Here is a 20,785-nt window from a genome sequence, read left to right as displayed (position 1 = left end):
TTACGTGGTCCCACCATAGTTACTCCATTTCATTCTCAGTTATAAATTCTGTTAATAAATTATTAATATTTGTTACTATTATATTTTTATCGCCATCATCATCCTCTAATTAGGTCCTTAATTGAATAAGGACAAGAGTTCAAACCGCTTTCATCACATATGATATGATGATAAAGATACACTCGAAACTCGATAGATACATTTCACCCACTATCTCTATCGTCAATTTCTTCCAATATGATAATTGGCAAATAGATTTTGTCTAGTTACTATTTCTTATTAAAGTACAATTCTGTAAAATATCATGGATATATTATATGATTTTTATTTGCCAATTTTATTTATTTATTTATTTCCAACTAAACCCATGCATAGTACTTGTGTCATGGTAGTGATGCTAGCTAGACTATGTTTTATGTTTTTGTTTTTGGTTGACAAATTCTAAAATTACATTCATAATTTAGTTACTAAAAAGTAAATAGTCATAGAGGGCCAATACAAACTAACTACAAAGGGCTATTACAATAACAGAACGGTCTAACATTAAAATTAAGACAATCTAGTGTGTCTCTATTAACGATCGTGCAGGAACGAAAAAACTTTGACAAAAGCATTTCAACTAAGATTGTAAAATCAGAATAATTAAAAAATACAAATAAAATTCTCACAAAGGAGAAATGAAAATCTCTCGTAAATGAAATTTATGTGATGGATTTGAGGCGACAACTGTAAGAGTATTGGACAAAGAACAAGTAGCCTAAAAGGTGTGAGTTAAATACTATATTTAAACCTAGATCGAAGCCATGCAATTGACCGAGGCACATATACATTGACCACATAAAGCAGTCAATAATACAAATGGATGAACTTGTCAAAGTTATAAACCCCAAGAAACATGATCATATAAATAATTAACTAACAACATCGATCATAACACATTAATCTCTTCTTTTCTTTACACATAAAATTGTAAAAGCCATATTAAATACTTATAATATATGCAAAAATTAGTATTATTTTATAGCTAATTATATAATAATTAAACTATATATTCATTAATTAAGCACATGAAATACCAATATTAGAAGTACTAGTAGCTGTAAATCGCTCCGAGGTTGTCCTCCTGACCAACGCCCCAATCTCCGGGGAGAGACCACCGAAATCAAACTCATGAGGAACCACCTCAGGAATTGTCGTAAGTGCACCTGTCTTGTCGTACACAACAAAAAACCCGTCCTTGATGTTGGCCTGCGGATGATCTGGTACTCTAAAAACGACATCAGAATTGTTGTTGTTGTTGTTGTTGCTGTTGCTTGATTTATTTGGCTTGAACACGGACCTCAGAAGCTTCTGAATCGAGCGAGAGAGCTTGTTTGACGAGGGTTTTTTGTCGGAGGCTGTTATGGCTGGCTGTGAAGGAGGAGGAGCAGGAGGAAGAATTCGGCGATCAGACAGATGAGGCATTGACATGGTTCTGCATGATATGGCCGAGTTGATTTGGCGCTTGAACGAGTCGAGCTCTACCGAGTCGTAGAGTGAGCTGCCACAATCCCACACCGGCCTGGAATTGTTGAGAACCAAGGCCTTAGATTGATTTTCATCGTGTTGTTGATCTTTCTTTTGATTCAGGGTTGGACGGGAGTCGAACTCTTGCAGTGAGCGACGACGAGGGTTTGAAGGTAATAAGTTATCTTCGCCACTTGCTTTGTAAGCTTCTCCGACTTTCATCACTTTATATTGATGTGCCTTGTGTTCTTGTGATTTCTTTTGGTTCATCGGAACGCCAGGATGAGAGTCAAACTCTTGCTGTGAGCGTCTGCGCGGATTTGAGGATAAGTGCTCTTTGCCGCTTGAGGTATAAGCACCGACCTCCATTACTTTCTTAATATGAGAGAGAGAGAGAGAGAGAGAGAGAGGTGGTGCTGCTTGGAAGCTCGAGAAGTTTTGTAGATGTGTATATGTAGAAGTTTGGGTTTAAAAAATGGTTGGTGAAGATTGAAACGCGTTAGTTATGAGTTATGATGACATGAAACTAAAAAGAGGGAGGTGGAGTTGGAGGTGGAGGTGGCAGCTACCTGCTTTGCAAATTGCACAGTGTTCACGGCCATCATATTTGGACCATAACTTTACCTTCAGGCCTTTGCCGTGTCCAAGCTTTCCATTTATTAAGCCCTCGGCTCATTGAAAATGAGAGAGAGACAGAGTTACCTTTGACTTTTCCTGTCTTATCTTATTATCTCCAGACAAGAAACAGAAAACAATACAAAACAAAAAGGAAAGATAACTAAACAACAACCAGTCTTTCTCTTTTCGGGATATATATATGGTCATAATCCAGTTTTCTTATTATAAATTTTATTTCAACGATCTCAAAATTTTAAAATTTAAATAAATTGAAAATCATTTAAACATCTAATTGTGACTAAAAAAAAAAAAAACCATCGGTCCCGGTAGTTTTTCTTTTTTAATATTAAGTCCGACGTCCCGGATAAAAATAATTTTTAGTTTAAAAATAATTATTAGGAATTGCAGGTAATGGAAGCGAGTGACTACTTTTTCCATTATTTTTGTTTCATACAAATCAGCAGAAGCACGTATAATAATATGTTATTGTAATTATATATATTTATTCCCTTTCTATGCGTCTTCGTTTTATATTAATTGTTGATTGATGGGCACGTTGCTTAGACTTTGTCTAAGATTTCAGATCGAATTTGTTCAAGTATTTAATATGGTACATAACATGAAAAGGTGTCGTCGTATCCTCCAAGTGCTTGTTTGTCAAAATTGTTTAGGTTTATGGTTCGATTTCCTCCAATATAACTAGAATAAGAAAATGTACAGATGACGGGACCGTGGCGGCGAATTGTATCCCAATTTTCATTTTGGTATAAATATTTTCTATGTAGTTGGGTCAATAAGGCTTAAATTAATCAATGGGAATGCGCATTTGAGAGTCCACCTAAATTAAGGGACGCATTAGTACAGCAAGGCACAAAGTCACATAAGCAACCCTCTTCCAAAAATCACATGTCGATGACTCAATGTGAAAGGATCAATTATGAAAAACCACGCTTTTAATTAATATTAAATTGAGATATTCATATCCTACATGATTAAAATAAATAAATAAAACTTGGCCCAAGTTCTAGAAACTGTACAGGTTTGCTTGCACAATACATCACACCAAACTGAGATTTGGTAGCAACTACTATTTGATCAAACATTATCTCTCAGATTTGAATATGTACTCATAATTTGTTTAGTTTAAGCTTATATTTGAGTAAATTGCAAATCAGCTTAATTAGGATATTACAAGGGTACTAAACGGTACAGTTTCTCCCTGGCAAAGGGGGTTAATTAGATTGTACATTTCACAAGCAAAGGCTGCTGTGTGGTTTTATGTACAAGCTTTTAATCAACCACATCATCACTAAACAGCTTAAATTTGCTGGCATCAAGAACCAGTTTCCTTACAGATGAAAATGTGCCCAAAAGTCCGGCGCCTGTGAACACGATCATTATAGATATGTTGATCCAATAAATGAAGGTTGATTTTGGAGGCTTATAGGTCTTGTTGTAGAGAAGCATTGGCAGGATGAAATCTAAAGGGATGAAGCCGACAGCTCCAACCACACCGCTTATGTCTCCGAAAAATGGAAGCATTGCCGCAAAAAAACCGCAGAGCATCATGTACAGGGATCGGAGAATTATTCGAGGAATGAGATTCCTTTTTGAAAACATTCCTTGATTGACATCAGCTGATTTCTTTTCCATGATCTCATAAGCAACTTGAGAATAAACCTGCGTCATATTGGAGAAAGATCACCTCAAATGCAACTTTAAATAGGCTTGAAAAATCAGACAACTGTACAGAAATGTTTTCCCTCCACCATTGTAGTAATTTTCCCCTCCTTTTATAGACTGTAATTTTCAACTTGGTATGAAAAGCACATGAGTAAGCTTACCAGGCCAATGGCTAAAAGCTGAAGGAGTACGAAGATCACAGTAACTGCAAGAACCCAAGTTGGAGCCAGAGAAGGTCCCTCATCTGGCATTAGGCTCTCTATAATGTTTGAACTAGCTTTGTTCCCAAACACCCAGTACCCGGACACTGCAGTTGAGTAGAAAGTAATGAAAATTACTGTGTAACACATGACAAGACCTTTTACCATCTTTCCAGTAGCTGGTGGCGCCAAAGTTGCCTGCATTGATCCATGGGCACATGATAGAATTAAATAAAAAAGAATATGTCAAGCAAGTGATTGGTTGACCTAATTTTTAGATTTTTATGATTTTCACACTAAAACTAGATGGGAACTTGCGCACATGTTCCCAAGCATTCTAGTTAAATCAACCAGATCATGTAATGGATGTGCCAACTAGCATGAGAAAGCTTGGAATTTTGCAATTAATAGAAAGTTCCAAAGAGGCTGTAGTTACTTGTATTTCAGGAAGAATTCCGTTCCCGAAGATAGCAGCAATTATGGAGATGGAAGTGAAGGCATTAAACAGCTTTGCTGAATTCGAAGATTCTAAGGAATAGTCCCTCGCAGGGGCATTCTTAGACGTACCTAGAGGAAAAAAGAAATGTTTACCACAGGATTAGGACTTGCTTTCTTAAAATAGATAAATAAATTTCATGATCCAATAACTCAACTGGTTGTCTGGCCCCTTTAGTGAAAAATAAACCGTCATTACTGTTGACAATTGAAAGCTCCATGTCTAACTGCTTTACTTAGAAACTTGATAATCGTCGAACCCCTTCTCGAGGATTATACAAGGCATTCCCTTGAGTATTTATTAACAATAGAAGCCCATGCTAACATGCATGATGCATGTCATACAAATTCAATTCTGCATTCCTAATTCGGAGCAGTAAGAGTTGTCAATGACACAATGCTAGTTTTGGCACCAGGGAACAATTTGTTGCTCTAACTCGTCCAGAAGAATCAAGTTATTTTCTTTCTGTTTTGATGATGCATGAGTACGATACAAGAGCGGAAAGTTACAAGCAAGATATACAGCAATTCTATGCATGAGTAGCATATATATAAATGATGATGCTGAAGGGATGTTGAAGGATTCAGTACCTGCATAAATACAAGCACCAACCACCAGGAATGAGTAGCCCAAGCTGAGAAGCAGCGAACCGAAGTTGATGTGCCTGAGGGAGTGGAAAGTTGGAAGCTGAGAGATGACTATCATTACCGCTGTAACCATGGCTATGAAGTGGTACAATTTCAGAGATCCATTGGGAGAAAGTTCTGAATACATAATCTTGCCCAAAAAAAGAGACAATCAAGATAATGCAAGGTTACTAAAATTGGAATCAGTTCACAATAAATCAATTTTCTATTGATACTTTTGGAAGCTCATGTGCTGATGAGATATTAATGATACCATACCTTAAGGCATTCTCCAGCCAGCAAAATTGCTCCAATTCCAACCCCAGTGTTTATGGCCGTTTGAATGAATATCACAAAATAAAACATCCATCCTGACCCTGTAAACAAAACCAAAACGCCCCACACACTTTCAGTTAATACAATTAAAGATTCCACATTTCTAATTCAAGCAGGACAGACACAGAGCACCACTAACAAACAATGTAGCCTTTTTTGTATTAATCAAATGCAATTTGTGCACCAATTTCAGACTAACGTTTAACAAACAGAACAAATTCCCTGCTGCTTTGCAGCTTTCTCCACTAACAAAAAAATAAAAGATCAAAGATTGGTGCTTTCAAGTTTTCAACCTTCCCTACCGGTGTCGAAGCCTAGGCCGGGTTCTGAACGACCAGGTCAGACCCGACCCGACCCGAATTGACTCAATTGCAATTACATACACGTGTCACAATCCCACTACATTCACACCCCACACGTTTTGTGGGCAAGACCCACGTGTACTTCAAAGTCGTCAGATGGAGAAGTCAAAGTTCAAACAGCAGAGCACCAGAGAAACAACCGGAGCAAAACGTGTAAACGAGTCTGCCGCCGCCCCAAAAGGACGCAAACACGACCGTTTCGATTTCATTTTAAAAAAAAATTCGCGCAACAAAAGAAAAATAAAACAAAAACATGCAAAATTCAAGAAGTAAGAGGAAAGCAAAAACATGTGGTGGTTAGTTAATTAGTTTTTTTTTTTTTGGGCAACAAACATGACCGAATTACCGACCATTTACCAAACGACGTCGTGTTAGAGTTTTTGCTCAGAGTTACCTAAGACATCGGCGGCGAGTTCACGGAATCGGATGTGGCGGCGGCCAGCCTTCTCGCAGTGGTCGAGCACTTTGGACATGAGGTAGTAGGAGTAGAAGGTGACGACGCCCATGATGGTCAAGCACAGGAACCCTGGGCCCCAACCGAGGCCTCGGAACGCGTAGGGCAGCGTCAGTAATGTGGGCCCCACTATCGCCGTCGTCAGATGGAACCCCGCATGCCACCACTGCCCTGTATAATAAATAATAAATAATATTACGTAACGCATACATAATAAACCAAGATAAATTAATAAAATTGGATGAAAACAAAAACAAAAACAAAATTAGAAGGAATTTGAAAAATGTGCGACCTTTTGATTGGAGGACGAAGACTGCGCCGGCGTCTTCGTCGCGGCTGGTCTCGAGGAACGGTGCCGGGTTCGGAGGCTCCGGCATCATTTGGTGAGAGCCGCCGAAAGAGGAGGGTGTGGGTGGTGCAGGGGTGCGCAGGTTAGTGAGGACTGAGCTGAAGGCTTAGTTTTTTAGGTTCTTCCGCTCTGGAGGAGTAAACTAAGGGCTAAAGTGCGCGGGGTGCGGAGAGAACATTTGCCGCCCGAGGGGAAAACACAAACACAAATGAGGTAGGTGGTTACATAGAGGAATGGTTTTAACTTATTCCAGTTATTCCAAGTAAGCCTCTCTCTCACTACCTGATTTTACAGAATTGCCCCCTTCTGCTTTGTCTGTTTTCGTTGCAAGTGGGGAAGGAGGAGGGGGCTGGGGGTGGTTTTGGGGTGGGTGGGGTGTTGTGGTGGTGCTTCGATTTCGTCTCTTATCGTAGCGTTGGTGTGAAGGAATAAATTATCTATTTTGTTTGCGACCCCAGCAAAAGAAAGTATCTTAAACGGCGCGTTTTAGTCACCCTTTGTTCGTTTTTGGAAAGCAAGGCACTTTCAAACAAACCCACTTGCATTGTTGTTGTTGGTGTGAGTCAATAGCCAATAATACTTCATTGAAAAAAACAGATGGGGCCATTCATTCATTGTTGCAAAGGCTAAAAGTTAACATCAAAGTTGAAAATTTAAAAAAAAGTACAGAGATCAAAGTCAGATTAGGGCGCCTAAGGCCATCAAACTGATGGACATGACCTACTACATGTGCTCAAGAAACACTTGAGCATGAATGAATGAGAATCAACAGAGAGAGGTTGCAGCAGCAGAAGCAGCAACACTTTTGTTGTATTCTTCTAGTTCCTTCTTGTATGCCTCCATTGCTTCAGCAGCCTTGTCATTCCAAGGCTTCCTCTCTTCTTCACTCAATTCCTATACAACCACCAACAGCAGAAAAAGGATGAGTTTAATTAATAATTATAAATAAACAATCAACATGTAATAAAAAAACCCAAGCACTATTTAAACATAGAAAAATGTTACAACAAGTGAAACTCCCTTTAATTAATCAATCAAAAGAAAAATTTACCAAATACAATTTTGAATTGAAAGGGAACCCACCTTCCATTTCACTGAAATCAGTGCAGTGATGGTGGAGCTGTTGGTCCCTGGTCTCTCCTCCAGTAGACTCTTTCTTGCCTCCTTGCTACAGTATTCAAAAGAAAACCACGAATCAGCTATTTTTCCCTTTTACAGGGTTTTGCAACATTTACTGAGTGAGTTTTTTTTTACCTGAACAAGATGTATGAGGAGGCAGGCTTCTTGGGCTTGTTGGGATCATCAGCATTCTTCTTTTCTTCCTTCTTCTTCTTCTGTTCCTCCTTTGTTTTCTGTTTATTGTACAACTTGATTAGTAATCATTTAGAAAAAGAAAAAAAAAAACATGTGACAGAAACAATACTAATCAGTGAACAATTTGACTAGCAAACCTTAATGATGTTTTCTGTCTTCTCCTTCTTCTTAAGCAGCTGCAAGGCTTCATGCTTTTGCAGTTTCATCAGCTCTTCCTCTTCCTTTTTAAGACTGGAAGCTTCCTCTTCCTTCGTCTGTTTGTAAACCTCCATCTCTTGCATATACTTCTCCTTGTTCTTCTTTGCCATCTGCAAGTTTCGAAGAAACCCATGAACTTATTACGTTAGCTGGCGCAGGGAAAATAACATCACAAAAGAGAAGGAAAAAGCTTTGATGTGCTTGCTACCTCTTCATATGGACGTTTTTGTTTCTCTGTCATGTTTTTCCATTCTTCACCTGTGATCTTTGCAATCTACAAAATAGTCCCAAAGTTGACAAATTAAAAGAGATCAAATGAGTAAATACGGATGGAGCTTTTTCAAATGGGGATGGTGATTTTCAATTACCTCAGGGACAGTTTTGCTCTCTGCAACCAGAGCTGCTCGCCTCTCATTTGTGAACAGGAAAAATGCTGACATCGGTTGCTTGGGTTTCAATGGATCCTTTTCTTTCCTGTAAATCCAAAATAAGTAAAATGATCAGTTCTATAGTCTCCTAGATAGAGAGAGAGAGAGAGAGAGAGAGAGAGAGAGAGAGAGAGAGTTTTACTTGGTTTTCTTGTTGTCTTTCTCTGCTTCTTGTTTGAACTGCAGGTATTGTTCAAGCAACTCCATAGCTGTCTTCTGCTTGTGCTCCTCCTCCAATAGATGCATTGCTTCACTCTCGCGCTTCTCTTTTGCTGTCACTTGCAAATAAGCTTCCTTCTCAGCCTGGTACCTCTCTTCATAAGGCTTTTTCTCTTCAGCAGTGACGTTCTTCCACTTGGCCCCCAAAATGTTTGAGATTTCTTTGAACTCTGCCTCAGGGTTCTCCTTCTTGATCTGCATCAAAATCCCAAAAGAGAATTTAGAAACTGTTTCACATTCAAATCCCCAGAACCAAATTATACTCTATCTCTTTACCTCATTCCATTGATCTTTGCACCATAGGACATAAGGAGGGGCTGGCCTTTTCTTTTCAGGACACCCCTTCTTTTTCTTGTCGTTCAGTGATTGAACAATTGGGAATGCCTGACAAGGATATAATAACAATTGTGTCAAATCCCATTTCAAGATTAAAGCATTAATTTGATCAAACACCTAAGAACCTATAAATCAAGAACCCTTATGAAGCTTGCACATTTTCTGACAATTTACCAGCAACCAAACAAATGAAAAACCCAAAATCAAGGATCATCAAACCAAATTTCATGTTTTTAATGTTTTGCCCATTCTCTCAGAAACCAGCCAGAGTCTAATGCAACAAAAGAATCCAGGAGAAAATAAATATAAAACTGAAGAAAAATAAAGGGGATCGACAAAGAAAACCCTAAGAACCTAAATCAAGAATGGAGGTTTTAATTTTTTTCAAAAAAGAACCCTAAATCAAGAATCATCAAACCAAATTTCAAATCTTGAATACATTTTCTCAGCAACTACACAACACAAGAACAGTAAATACAGAAACGAAGAAACGAAAGGGGATCAAGAAATACACACCATGGTGGGTTTGAACTCCTTCAGCTTCTGCAGCTTCTTCAACTCCATCTGAAGCTTGTCTTGCTCTCGGCCCTTGGTTTCAAGCTCTTCCTCCTTGAGCTTCAAGATCTCATCTTTCTCCTTCAACAGCTCTTCAGTCTTCTCCTTCTCAAGCCTCATTTCCTGAAGCTTCTCTTGCATTTCTTGCAGATCTTTCTCGAAAGACGATTGGGTCTCCTTGGACTGTTTCTTGGAGGCCGCGGCCTTCGATTTGGATTTCTTGGGGGATGCGCGAGGCTGAGAGAGGCTCTCATGGTTCTCCTTTGCCAGGTCGGCTTGAGATACCGCTTGTATCGGGCTGGGATCGGGCTCAGTGACCTTGCCGGCCTGGATATTGGCTTCGTTTCCAGATGGGTTTTTGTCCTTGAGCGCCCTTCGATTGGTCCTTGCCTTCCTTGTGGGCACTTCGGCAACTGCAGTGTCAGCCATAGCGGAGAGAGAGAGAGAGAGAGAGAGAGAGAGAGAGAGAGAGAGAGAGATGGAGGTTGGAGGATTTTGATTTTGAGTGGTTGTTGAGTGGAAGAGGGCGGTGTTTATATGGAGAAGGCGGGGGAGACCCAACGGTAAGATTTTTAAAATTCAAATTTATTTTTGAGATTGGATAGTTGTTGGAGGTCCGGGACTTGGCCTTTTTTGACCGTTGGTAGAAACTAAGAAGCGGGCACAAGTTCTTACCATATGGAGAGCGCAATTTGAATTATCTTCCATACATGGTTCTTTTGTTCTTTAATTTGATAGTTTCCTTCCATATTGGCCAAAAGGAAGTGATAAACAAAATTTAAAATAATTATTCATTTGGCAAATCCCATTTCATACATGTTCATGCTAATTTTAATTTTACAGTTAGTATTCTCTGAATGAAAGGTTGTTAATATAAACTACTGATTATGAAAAAATTTCCTCACATTATGTAAAGCCAAATTCACAGTCTAATAATTTAATACATACGCATCTGACGATTCAATTTAACAATATATATAGATGGATTGAGATTAGGACATATAATAACATGCATTACACAGCTTACAAACTAATAGGTGTTGTGTATGTTTGTCATTGTTCCCAGAGAGGGGAACGGATTTGGATGGGAACAAGTCAATGCTGGATATTATGCAAGCTTTGCATAAAAGTTTGATGATTTATTCAGTTGGGCCTAATTGGAAAAAATCATGCATTCTTTTTTTCTGCATAAGGGTGACATGTATGAAATACCTCAAATTTTACTCATGTCAAATTCTCAAATATGAATATTCAATCAGCTTTGAGACCATTATGATCATTTACAACGTAACGTTTCACACTTCTTGCAGATAAAAGAACAAATAATCTTAAATAAGATGAAAAGAACAGATTTCTGAATTAAGATTATAAAAATTTGAAGTTTATAGCTTGTAATAGTGACAGAGGTTACACTCCTTTTGTTGCTCAAAGGAGGGTCTAAAGCGGCTGAAAGTCTAGGGAGGGGAGTGGAGAGTCAAATTCTCACTGCGAATGTGGAGGTAACTGCTCTTCCACTACAGCTATGCGCCTGGACGACAGAGATAACAGTTCATACAACATGATGGTCTTTTTGCGGTATTCTATTCTTTGTAAGTACGTATGAGGATGTCAATGACAGGCCAGTTGACACTGGTAAAGGTGCAGTTGGGGCAAAGATGACCGATTTATCTGGAGAAGAATGAAGAATTGTAGTATAGACAAGGCATAAAAGGAATATGAGTCATCATGATCTAGAAGGATCCAATATATATGCTCTCATGATCTAGAAGGTGTCACAAAATAAGAATTCAGGCACCAAACTAAGCTGATGTTCTCAGCCATTTACCACCATCTCCATTAATATATCATTCCAAGAGTCTATTGGCCCTGGTAAGCACCAATGCAAACAATCAGTCTGAACCTTTGCGTTTTTGTCATGGTCAAATGGATGATAATGTCTATATGGACCTGGATGCCCATCAGGCCTCATCAAAGAAAGCGGGACAAGGTCAAGGAGTTTGAGATTCACCCCACTTTTAGAAGCTTCTGCAGCTGCCTTCTCAAACACCTCTAGTTCAATTCTACGCAGAATCTTATGTACCTCCTTCAGTTCAACCTCACCTTCTTTAACTGGGGCTGTTCTCCTGCAATTTCCCCCATTAAACCACTCCCCGTTCTCAAAGTGATCAGGAGTGGACGTTCTAAAAAAGATCATGCCCTTGTAATCAGACGTTACTATATAGTCCATCACAAAACTCAGGACTTTGCGATAAGAAAAATCAAACCCCAACTCTGTTAGGTTCCTTTTAGGACAGTAATGGCATCCCAGCACTTCATTGTTCTCATAGTAGATTGCAGTTTTGAGAAACCATTTCCCTGTTGAAATTACCATGTAGTCCCAACTGTGGTATTGATCCACCCATGTCCTATCAAGCTTGTCAAGATGCAGCTCAACTTCGGATGTTGCCACACCATTATAGTCTTCAAAAATAGCAGCTTTGGCAAGAAAAGGGGACCAAATAACTGAGACACTGAAATTGTAAGATGGAAAGTGCCATCTTCGGGACCTATAATCCTTGTCATGGTACACTTGAACTGCTCGTTCAACCTGAAGCACAATGTTTCAATCAGATTTGGCACAATCTCTTTAAAGAAGCTAAGTTCTAGGCTTAAACAGTCAAAATAATCAACACTGAATCCATCAACCTAGAATCTTGAACATTAATGATGGCATGTCCACATTGTAAACGGATGAAGCATTGACCAAATGCAGGAGACAAAAGTAAGGTACAAGCCTACACTTGTTCAAGTCATATCTATTATGGTAGCAATAAACATGTGTCTCTGCATGCGCACACACAGATAGAGGGTGGGAAACAGCTTTATTCCAACTCTATTAACTTTGTTAGATCAAACAATTTCATTGGAAAACATTTGTATATCAGGACCCTACTTCTGTAAATAAATATATTTCTTTTCTATGTTTCATGTGGTGGGGTTGCTTAAAGCAATAAATGAAGGCACAATGAGTGGTGCAGCTAAAAAGTGGTAGCAGGCTGGGGAAATTCATAGGCAGTGCAAAAAACCAAATTCTACAGAAGCTCTAGTGAACTGAGAACAACAGGCATCAATGAAGACTAGTGAGGATGCATAAAGAAGTTCTTCACGATTTATTCAATAATTCTCAGGATTAGAAAGAAAAGGTTCTCAAGGGGATCACATATACTGGAAACTAAAAAGTTTACTATCACTGAAAGTTCACGTCTTTCTCTACGATAACTTGACTTGTTTTTACAATTCAGAGATGCTAACACTTGATTCAGGTTCAGTAGGAGAGGTAGACAAGCCATGTAAGTTGTATTAAGGAAAAATAGGAAGGATATGAAAGGAAGAATCTAGGTGTCAAATAAACACAATGTGCAGATCCTAACTCTTTTAAGCTTCTAGGAAAAATGGAGACTTCAGCTTTCAAGAAGTGATGGATTTTTTTTAACACTAAGCTTCTGTTCCTTTATCCAAAGGCAGCATTTATATGTGATATAGCAGTTCTAACAAATACCGTAGAGAGCATGCACAGCAATGATTGGACATGGTTGCGAGATATCGAATCACCAATCAATGCCCATGCTTTATTCCTCATCATTTCAAGGAATCTCTCTGGATCAAATTTTGGCATTTCACAATCTCGCGGATTCCACCTCCAGTATAGATATCCTGTATCAGGCCGCCCATTCCTTATACAATTCTGAGGATTTTCAATAATGGGGCAGCTCTCATTGTAAGCTGGACCTGAAGTATTTGGAACCCAATCCCCAGTGAAAATATCACACTTTCCTGCACAAGATTGTACACAAAGTTTATTTCCATTGAAAAATACATCACTTCATACAATTCCAAATTAATATAACACTATCTGAAATAAGAGATTCCAGGAATAGTAAAAGGGGCATTCAACTGAAGTAGATAGCAGTAGATCAATCCAACTACTAGTATCAGAATAATATAACACAATCAGAAATGTTACTAAAATAAAACAAAAACTACAAGATTTCCCAATATATAGAAGCAGAAGGGGCAATTTCCCAGCTGCAGATCTCAAGTACACTCAATTGTCACTCACATAGTCATAGTTTCCAATAACAGCAATTTACTCCTAGCTACTTTTAGATTTCTCATGCATACAACACAAAAATAGAAAGAAAAGGATAAACAACAAGAACCCAGCAAAGAAAAGCCAAATTACCTTTGAGGGGAGGTATCTGATCCTGATCATTTTCTGGAACTTCTAAAGAAATCGGTGGCTCTGAAACCACAGTTTTCTCAGGAAAAGGAGTTTCTTTTCTGGGTAAAGGTATCTGATCCTGATCTTCATCTTGTGGAAATCGTACAGGGATTGGTTCATCTTGTGGAACTTTTACAGAGATTGGTTCATCTGGGGGAACTTGTACAGAGATTGGTTGCTCGGCAGCCACAGTTTTCTCAGGAAAAGGGGTTTCCTCTGTTCTGGGTGAAAAATACCCAGTAGAGGTAGAAACAAAGAGACGAAGCGCAATACCCATTAAGAGAATTGCAACTACAAACTTCACCACCAAATGCTTGTGCTTGTGATTAAACGATAGATTCCAGTTCAACTTCATTGTTTTCGCCACTTTCTCGCTGCTCTCTCTGAAAAAGATAATGCAGTCGAGATCTTTGAAACCAACCAAATGCTTGCGGTTCCTGCTTATTTAGCTGATGGAAGAGTGTAGTAAAAAGGCTTAAAACCCAGATTATCACTTAAAAAATCAAGAACATATTTTTTTTTATTGGGATTACAAAATGTAAGATTGGATCGAAGAGGGATTTTCTTGCGTTGTGGTTGCTTTTTGTCTGCTTTGGGATACTGATAGTCTTATAAGTTCAAGCTGGAATATAATAAGGGTGTACGAATAAAGTGATTAAAGTGATTATTGGTGATTATTGACGAATTATTAGAGAGATCGTTTATTTAGAACAAGAGAAGCAGCCTGGTAAGTAGGAATTGCATTTACCCTTCAACCCTTTCTTTTCACTGAAAAGAAGGGGAAGGGTGAAAATATTTATCCTTGCACGGAAATTCTATGTTCGATTTCTTATCTCCCAATATAACTTGTATATATTAAAAAGAAAAGCATCAAGAAGTAAAATGTTGGCACCTGTTTTCACAAATTGTACAAGTTTTATATTAATGTGTTGATTTGTATTATAGCATAGTTTAAAAAAATTATGAGATTTCTGTTATTGCTTGAAAATATGAAAATTACCGTTCTCTGTTGCACATTTGCTATATTTGTTGCAGATAAAACAGATTTACAAACTATTGCTAGATTTGTGTGAGTAAGAAGAACATCCTGTTTACCAACCAAATAAAGATTCAGACTTTAATGTCTGCCCCACAATTGTAAATATATATGTCAGCTTCATGTATGGTGGGGCGATAGCCACCTCACTTTGGACTTGACCACAAAGTTGGATATGACATGCTTTCCTGCCTCTGCCATTTGGGGTTTTTAAACCACAGTATCTCTTTCAAGTTTCAATTATTCCTCTCCTTTTTTTTATAATTATTATCTTCTTTTTTTATTCTGTAATATCTCTCTGTTCTCGTGTTTTGCTTGGCAAGACTGACAACAATGACAACAATCTTAGAATATGTCTAGTTGTTGAAATTTTTTGCCAACCAAACAATGAAGCTTTCATCTCAATCAGATCCAAATTTTGTGTGCAAGAAAAGTAAACTGTATTCATCTTCTCTTACAGCAAAGCCACCCTTTTTTCAATTCAAAAGATGAAATTAGCAAAATCTTGCAATCTAGCTGGGTCAATCAGTCTCAACTCAACATGAGACAGAATGTATGAACAAGCATGCCTATAATTACACAAAATTGTATTGTTACAAATGCAGCAAGTTAAAAATTATCCACCCTCAAACACAAATGGATGATACAATGGACAATTGCTGCAGCAATTCCAATATGCCTCACAATCTATATGAACAAATCACATCACTCAGAGAGATGCATGAACAAACACTTGAGATTATGAAACTGTAGTCACAACATATTCCTGGATTTTGACTTTGCATCCAACCAAAAGGAACAAGACACCTTAGGAAGTAAACAGACACCAAGAACTCAACTGGTGATTGACTTGTCATTATCATCTTTAAAGACTCGAAGCACTCCAGTGTTTATATCAGGAAATCGAAACCGCAAAAGTGAATTACACAACCACTCTGGGGACTTTCATGCCAAATCCATGCTTTGCCTTCTGAATTCTGTCCAATGAAATGCATATGGTCATTAATGCAACAATAAGAATACAGATTCAAGCAGAGCGGATAAAAACGGATAAATAAGTAAAATAATCAAATTTAATGGGCTGCTTTTGAGAATTGGCTCTTTCAAATCACATCATTTAACAGACAAACTGATGCATAAACATCTGTAATTACGAGGGTTGATGTGTTACCAAGTGGTTTGTTATCAAATTCAGGAGGACTAGCTGGCATTTCGATTATTTAGTCCGTTTGATAGGATCCAGGCCTTCTTTTACAATTAATAAACAAGCAAGAAAATGACAGTAATTTTAGTGTACACTTTACACACAGGGAGATGACCAAGTGAGGATCAAGTTTATGCATTTTCTTTTACAGTTGGAATCTCCTTAAATATTGTTTTAGCACACAACTATAGTCAACTGTAGGAAAGTACAAGGACTTACGTGGGAGCAAGTTTGCCAAGGCTACCTAGCTCTTGCCCTGAGCCCTCATCCGTAACTTTCCCAGAAATTTCAATGATGTAAAATTTATTTTTTGTAGTTGGTAGTCCTCTGCTTGCAAGTAGGTCCAAATCTCTCTGATGTAGCTCTCTCCCATTTACGTAGACACCTGTGTTGCCAGCAGCACAATTTGTTGGCATGGGGTAGTAGAATTCTTCAATAAACGGCTGCAGGACAATAAGAATGCTTTGTTTATAATTTCCCATGAACCTGTACAAACAAAAATTTATAAATGAAAAGTAAATTGTTCTCACAGGAATTATTCCAAGGCAAGTTTGGCCCATCACGCCCCAGAATCCGGCTCTGAAGTCATACCTAGTTTAAGATGCAGATGTAACAAAAGTTAGTTTTCAGCTAGAAGGATTGTAGAAATATCATACTCTTAAACTTGGGCATGAAACAATGCACTAAATGGAGTCACCATGCTGCCTTACCAGTAATCTCCAGGTTGAATTGGGCCAGCACGCTTTTCGGCTTTTTTAACAACATGATCTGGTAAAGGTTGCCCATTAATAAAAACACTAGGCCCTGTTCTCTCCACTGCTTGATTAGATTTTGAGAAATCTTTAAAGCTCTTTTTGATGAGACCCACCAAGAAGGAATCAGCGCCCCTGCCGATTTTGGGTCGATCTTTATCTTTGCTTCCCTCTGCAGAGTCTTGAGATATGCTGGTATTGAGATATTCATTGAAAGAAGCATCCACCTCAGTTTCCACTGACCTATCTTTCACAGAATTCTGTCCACATGTGATCTTACTAAAGAGCACCTTGTCTTGGTCAATACATTTACTCTTGTTTCCCTTCCCATCTATGCTTACTGCATGCTTAGAAGGACTATCATCAGACTGCTCCCAAAGAGGCGAACCGGGACGTGCTGGAGAAAAGGAATCTTTTGTTGGCAGCTCAGCAGAGTCAGGCACATTTCTATGACCAATCACACTATCTGAGATCTCCTCTTCCTCCTTGGAAGGGATGGAAGATGAAGAAGAAAGGCATTTCATTTTCTCAGATGTATCTAAGTTCCGCCTCCGGTCATCTGCCAGTGGACTGTCTTTGGTATCTATGGACTGCAAGTTATTACCAGAATTATCTAGATCATCACAGCAGAAGTTGGTGTCACCTGCATTCTGACTACTGTGAGAACTTAAAACGCTTCCCTTTAACACCTCATTAGAACTTGGATCAATCTCAGGAGATAATTGGTTGGATTCTTTAGGAGCAGAAGTAATGAGCTTCTTGTTCTTGATTTCAAGTGAGATTACAGTTGAACAGGAACCACAGCGCAGTTTGGACTGATTCTTATTTGTCACATTAAGTTTTCTCGGCAGTTTCAGTAATTCAAAGCAACTAAAGCATGTGATGATTGGGGCACCACCTGCTACAGGATGGAAAATCCGTCCATGCCTATTGACTGCCGTTGGCCTTCTTGGATGTCTATCACCATCACCGTCAGAAGCAAGGTCACTTTGCCATCTTGTGTGGAATGGAGTAGGACTAGCATTTCGGGGATTATAATTGTGCGGCCGCAATGTTGCAGGATTGACATGATGATAGGAATTCAAACTACTTGGAACATTTGGAACCCCTTTATTACCAAAATCAGCGAGCGGAACTTGGGGAGGAAGTGCAGAATTCTGGTTGTAGCAGCTCAAACAAGAGCATTGAGGCGAGTGAAAAAAATTCTCATGGTGATATGATGCAAGTGGATGCAGATTGAAATCCATGTGCTGCTGCGCCATAAAGTATTCATGAGGTGGTGGTCTTGGATATTGGGGTGGATGATGGGGAGGCCTCCTTTTCATCAATAGCTGAGATGGATCCTCATATTCTGGAATCACATTCAAGGGATGCCCTTGAGGAGGATAGAAGTTCTGCATATCCATGCTATCATGACCCATGAAAGGAACAGGTCCATGGTTGTAGTTGAAGTGAGGAGGTCTTGGCATCGGCTTGTCTACAGCATATGGCTGCATTGAAAGATTATACGTTAACCGGTCACCATAAGGATCAGGCGGTGTCCTACTCCTCTCTATAGGAACCATTTCCCTTGGTTTATCTGCCACATCATAAGTTCTGCTAAGTTTCTCCTTCAACTCATCCAACTTCCTAAGAAGCTCAGCTCGATCCTGTTCTAAATTTTCAACTTCACTCAGATCACCCCTATACTTCTGCTCACCATGACCCTGAAAAGAATCAAGCTCATAGTTTGAAGGTCCCTCGTCAGGATAAGCAGATATTGGAACTCTTCCACGCCCAGCAACAACCCTGGGGCTTGCATAATACCCCTCGAACTGATCTCTTTCTACACCCCACTGGTCCATGCTTTCCCTTGATCTTAATGACCCAGCAATATAATTTGACTGGGTTGAAATATCTCCCACACTTGAATTTACAGACGAAAGCCTACTCATGTTCATGTCAAGGTCATTTCCAGAGATCCAATTATCAATTGGGAATTGCGAATTTCGACTGTATTTTTCAACAAACTCAGTTTCTTTTGCTGCACCACTTTGGTCAAGTTTTAAACCCTTAACCCCCTCCCTAACATTAACATAATTATCAACCAAAACCTCTTCGTTATTATCTGTTCTTGATGAACTACCACTAATGGAATCGAACTTTCTTTCTCCAAAGACTCTTCCTTTTCCTCTACCTAGCCTCAAATCCATCACTCTCCTTTCAATCTCAGAATCAGAAATTCAACTATCAAGGCCTCCAAATTTCATCTAATGTCTCCGAAAACCTATCCAAAGGCCAGTTCTTGTTTGCTGTACCATCAAACAATAATGAAAAGGTCCCAGAATCACCAAATTAGTACCTTGAATTTCTCATGAATCATAAATAGAAAGAAAAAACTGAACAAAAATGAAAACTTTGAAGCATATAACATAGTTGGAGCTGCAATAACAGTTCAGATTTCCAAATTCATTTCTATTTTCTTTCCTTTCTGTTTCATTTTCTCAATTACCAAGCAAAGATGAAAAGAAACAAAATGCCAAAATGGGAAAAACATAGAGAGCAAACAAGACATACCTCAAGAACAGAACCATAGGAGGCAGGGAGCTCTGGAAGTTACCACCACACTTTAGTCCCTTCAACCATTATTAAGCATCAGAAAACGAAGAACTAGAAGGGCCAGAACCAGAACACCAAACCAAACTCAAACTTCAAGTTCACGTCCAACTAACCTTGAAACCCACAAAGCTCTCTCCCCAACAACTATAAAAACAACAAACAAAGACTTGTCTTTTTTAAGCTCAACATGCTTCCACCAAAAAAATCAAAGGACACACCAGAAAACAAACATAATCTGATAAAAGCAAAGGCATCATTAAACAAGACACTGATTCTACTTTGGGCTTGGCTGTTGAGAGAAAAGAACACAGAGGCTTTTGAAACTCCCACGTCCTGCTTGGAAACCAATAATTAGATTTCTCAGATTTAGATTATAAAAAAGATAAAATCTTTACAGAATCAAACAAAAGGGAAAGTTTGAAGGCTAGCAAGGAATATGGATTTTGTATATTGGGTCCGATTCCCGATAGCTTCCCCGGGAAAGTCAGTACGTGTGGTTCGGGAAAAGTCTCTGTTTGTGTCTGAGACTAGGCAGCTGGCATGAAAAAGCCAACGCGTACTTGATTTGATGGCTTGTAAAAGTAATTATGAGTTGGAAAAAGGAACAGCTTATATAATCGTCACGAATTATGCTTTTCTGTTACATCTATGTTCTAGTGAGTAAACTCATTTTCTTTTGGAGAAACGATGGATTGGCCGGCGTTAACCACTTCACGACTTGGTTTTAAGAAAATTTTAACTTGAAGCATTTTTTTAAATTGAAAAGACGAACACCACCAAAGTACAAGTTAGTTAATCATGTGCTTTTAATTGGTCAAAAAATCGTACAATTATAAGTTGAAAGGCCAATGAAATTAAAAAATTCAGGTATATAGGAAGTTAAGAATTTGGGATAAACTTAGTTTACCAAACTTATCATTAGCATGACCATGTTGGAAAACATTTTGCGGGTTATGGTTTTATAGGGTTTTTTGAAGCTCCGTCTATATACAAAGACATTAGATGCATTATTACAAGATGGAAAATTCTTAGAAAATAATATGTACACTGTATCAGTTCCTAAATGTGTTATAAATATGTTTTTCATTATCTAGAATATGCATAAATAGACTCTCTTATATAGAAGTACATGTGCCCCTTCAAATGTCATGTAACCCTTCATTACACCCACTAATTTGTGCACATGTTGCATCCCCAAAGTCTGTATGCCTCTTGAATTGTGATGATAAGTAAAAAACATCTTTTAGCTTAATA

At 38.5% G+C, this 20,785-nt stretch overlaps 5 protein-coding genes across 6 annotated transcripts; all 5 read right to left on the bottom strand.

Moving 5' to 3' along the window:
• Positions 1 to 904: 904 nt before the first annotated feature.
• LOC103337667 (uncharacterized) lies at positions 905 to 2,170 on the bottom strand. The gene has a single exon (XM_008240834.3). The coding sequence runs from the start codon at positions 1,873 to 1,875 to the stop codon at positions 1,060 to 1,062; it is 816 nt and encodes a 271-aa protein (XP_008239056.2). The 5' UTR covers positions 1,876 to 2,170; the 3' UTR covers positions 905 to 1,059.
• A 1,087-nt stretch (positions 2,171 to 3,257) lies between these two features.
• On the bottom strand, positions 3,258 to 7,046 carry LOC103337668 (Transmembrane amino acid transporter family protein). Its single transcript, XM_008240835.3, has 7 exons — positions 6,574 to 7,046; positions 6,222 to 6,452; positions 5,409 to 5,506; positions 5,094 to 5,280; positions 4,444 to 4,574; positions 3,969 to 4,205; positions 3,258 to 3,804 (listed from the first exon to the last, which is right to left on the bottom strand). Exons 1-7 carry the CDS (start codon positions 6,659 to 6,661, stop codon positions 3,415 to 3,417), a joined length of 1,362 nt encoding a protein of 453 aa, XP_008239057.1. The 5' UTR covers positions 6,662 to 7,046; the 3' UTR covers positions 3,258 to 3,414.
• Positions 7,047 to 7,214: 168 nt separating this feature from the next.
• On the bottom strand, positions 7,215 to 10,379 carry LOC103337669 (high mobility group B protein 6-like). The gene is made up of 9 exons (XM_008240836.2): positions 9,642 to 10,379; positions 9,066 to 9,173; positions 8,713 to 8,984; positions 8,511 to 8,616; positions 8,351 to 8,416; positions 8,082 to 8,252; positions 7,885 to 7,982; positions 7,714 to 7,798; positions 7,215 to 7,524 (listed from the first exon to the last, which is right to left on the bottom strand). Exons 1-9 carry the CDS (start codon positions 10,107 to 10,109, stop codon positions 7,396 to 7,398), a joined length of 1,503 nt encoding a protein of 500 aa, XP_008239058.2. The 5' UTR covers positions 10,110 to 10,379; the 3' UTR covers positions 7,215 to 7,395.
• Positions 10,380 to 11,008: 629 nt separating this feature from the next.
• Positions 11,009 to 14,540, bottom strand: LOC103337670 (protein trichome birefringence-like 23). The gene is made up of 3 exons (XM_008240839.3): positions 13,903 to 14,540; positions 13,219 to 13,493; positions 11,009 to 12,267 (listed from the first exon to the last, which is right to left on the bottom strand). The coding sequence occupies exons 1-3, from the start codon at positions 14,294 to 14,296 to the stop codon at positions 11,494 to 11,496; spliced, it is 1,443 nt and encodes a 480-aa protein (XP_008239061.2). The 5' UTR covers positions 14,297 to 14,540; the 3' UTR covers positions 11,009 to 11,493.
• Positions 14,541 to 15,529: 989 nt separating this feature from the next.
• On the bottom strand, positions 15,530 to 20,114 carry LOC103337671 (uncharacterized). 2 transcript variants are annotated; one of them, XM_016795881.2, is made up of 6 exons: positions 19,645 to 19,785; positions 19,490 to 19,548; positions 16,892 to 19,224; positions 16,712 to 16,772; positions 16,401 to 16,624; positions 15,530 to 15,954 (listed from the first exon to the last, which is right to left on the bottom strand). In XM_016795881.2, the coding sequence occupies exons 3-6, from the start codon at positions 19,123 to 19,125 to the stop codon at positions 15,900 to 15,902; spliced, it is 2,574 nt and encodes an 857-aa protein (XP_016651367.2). In that variant the 5' UTR covers positions 19,126 to 19,224; positions 19,490 to 19,548; positions 19,645 to 19,785; the 3' UTR covers positions 15,530 to 15,899. The 2 variants fall into 2 exon arrangements, with proteins under 2 accessions (XP_016651367.2, XP_008239062.2); XM_008240840.3 differs by having other exon boundaries at positions 19,490 to 20,114.
• Between the last annotated feature and the right edge of the window lie 671 nt (positions 20,115 to 20,785).

This window comes from Prunus mume, linkage group LG7 (genome assembly GCF_029339155.1).
Source record: "Prunus mume cultivar Tortuosa linkage group LG7, ASM2933915v1, whole genome shotgun sequence".
NCBI classification, from domain to species: Eukaryota; Viridiplantae; Streptophyta; class Magnoliopsida; order Rosales; family Rosaceae; genus Prunus; species Prunus mume.
Note: the sequence above shows the minus strand (reverse complement) of the source record. Positions and strands in the feature narration are given on the sequence as shown.

Excerpts from the sequence above, each read along its gene's own strand:
- LOC103337668 (XM_008240835.3), bottom strand. The coding sequence starts at position 6,661 with ATGATGCCGGAGCCTCCGAACCCGGCACCGTTCCTCGAGACCAGCCGC. Across the intron at positions 5,507-6,221 it reads ACTCGCCGCCGATGTCTTAG|GGTCAGGATGGATGTTTTAT; the intron begins GTAACTCTGAGC and ends TTTTGTTTACAG. Across the intron at positions 5,281-5,408 it reads TGGCTGGAGAATGCCTTAAG|ATTATGTATTCAGAACTTTC; the intron begins GTATGGTATCAT and ends TTTTTGGGCAAG.
- LOC103337671 (XM_008240840.3), bottom strand. The coding sequence starts at position 19,125 with ATGGATTTGAGGCTAGGTAGAGGAAAAGGAAGAGTCTTTGGAGAAAGA. Across the intron at positions 16,625-16,711 it reads CTTGCCTTGGAATAATTCCT|CCGTTTATTGAAGAATTCTA; the intron begins GTGAGAACAATT and ends ATTGTCCTGCAG. Across the intron at positions 15,955-16,400 it reads CTTGGCAAACTTGCTCCCAC|AATTCAGAAGGCAAAGCATG; the intron begins GTAAGTCCTTGT and ends TTCATTGGACAG.
- LOC103337670 (XM_008240839.3), bottom strand. The coding sequence starts at position 14,296 with ATGAAGTTGAACTGGAATCTATCGTTTAATCACAAGCACAAGCATTTG. Across the intron at positions 13,494-13,902 it reads TCAGATACCTCCCCTCAAAG|GAAAGTGTGATATTTTCACT; the intron begins GTAATTTGGCTT and ends AATCTTGTGCAG. Across the intron at positions 12,268-13,218 it reads TGCTGTGCATGCTCTCTACG|GTTGAACGAGCAGTTCAAGT; the intron begins GTATTTGTTAGA and ends ATTGTGCTTCAG.
- LOC103337667 (XM_008240834.3), bottom strand. The coding sequence starts at position 1,875 with ATGGAGGTCGGTGCTTATACCTCAAGCGGCAAAGAGCACTTATCCTCA.
- LOC103337669 (XM_008240836.2), bottom strand. The coding sequence starts at position 10,109 with ATGGCTGACACTGCAGTTGCCGAAGTGCCCACAAGGAAGGCAAGGACC. Across the intron at positions 9,174-9,641 it reads AGGAGTTCAAACCCACCATG|GCATTCCCAATTGTTCAATC; the intron begins GTGTGTATTTCT and ends TATCCTTGTCAG. Across the intron at positions 7,799-7,884 it reads TCCTCATACATCTTGTTCAG|CAAGGAGGCAAGAAAGAGTC; the intron begins GTAAAAAAAAAC and ends TGAATACTGTAG.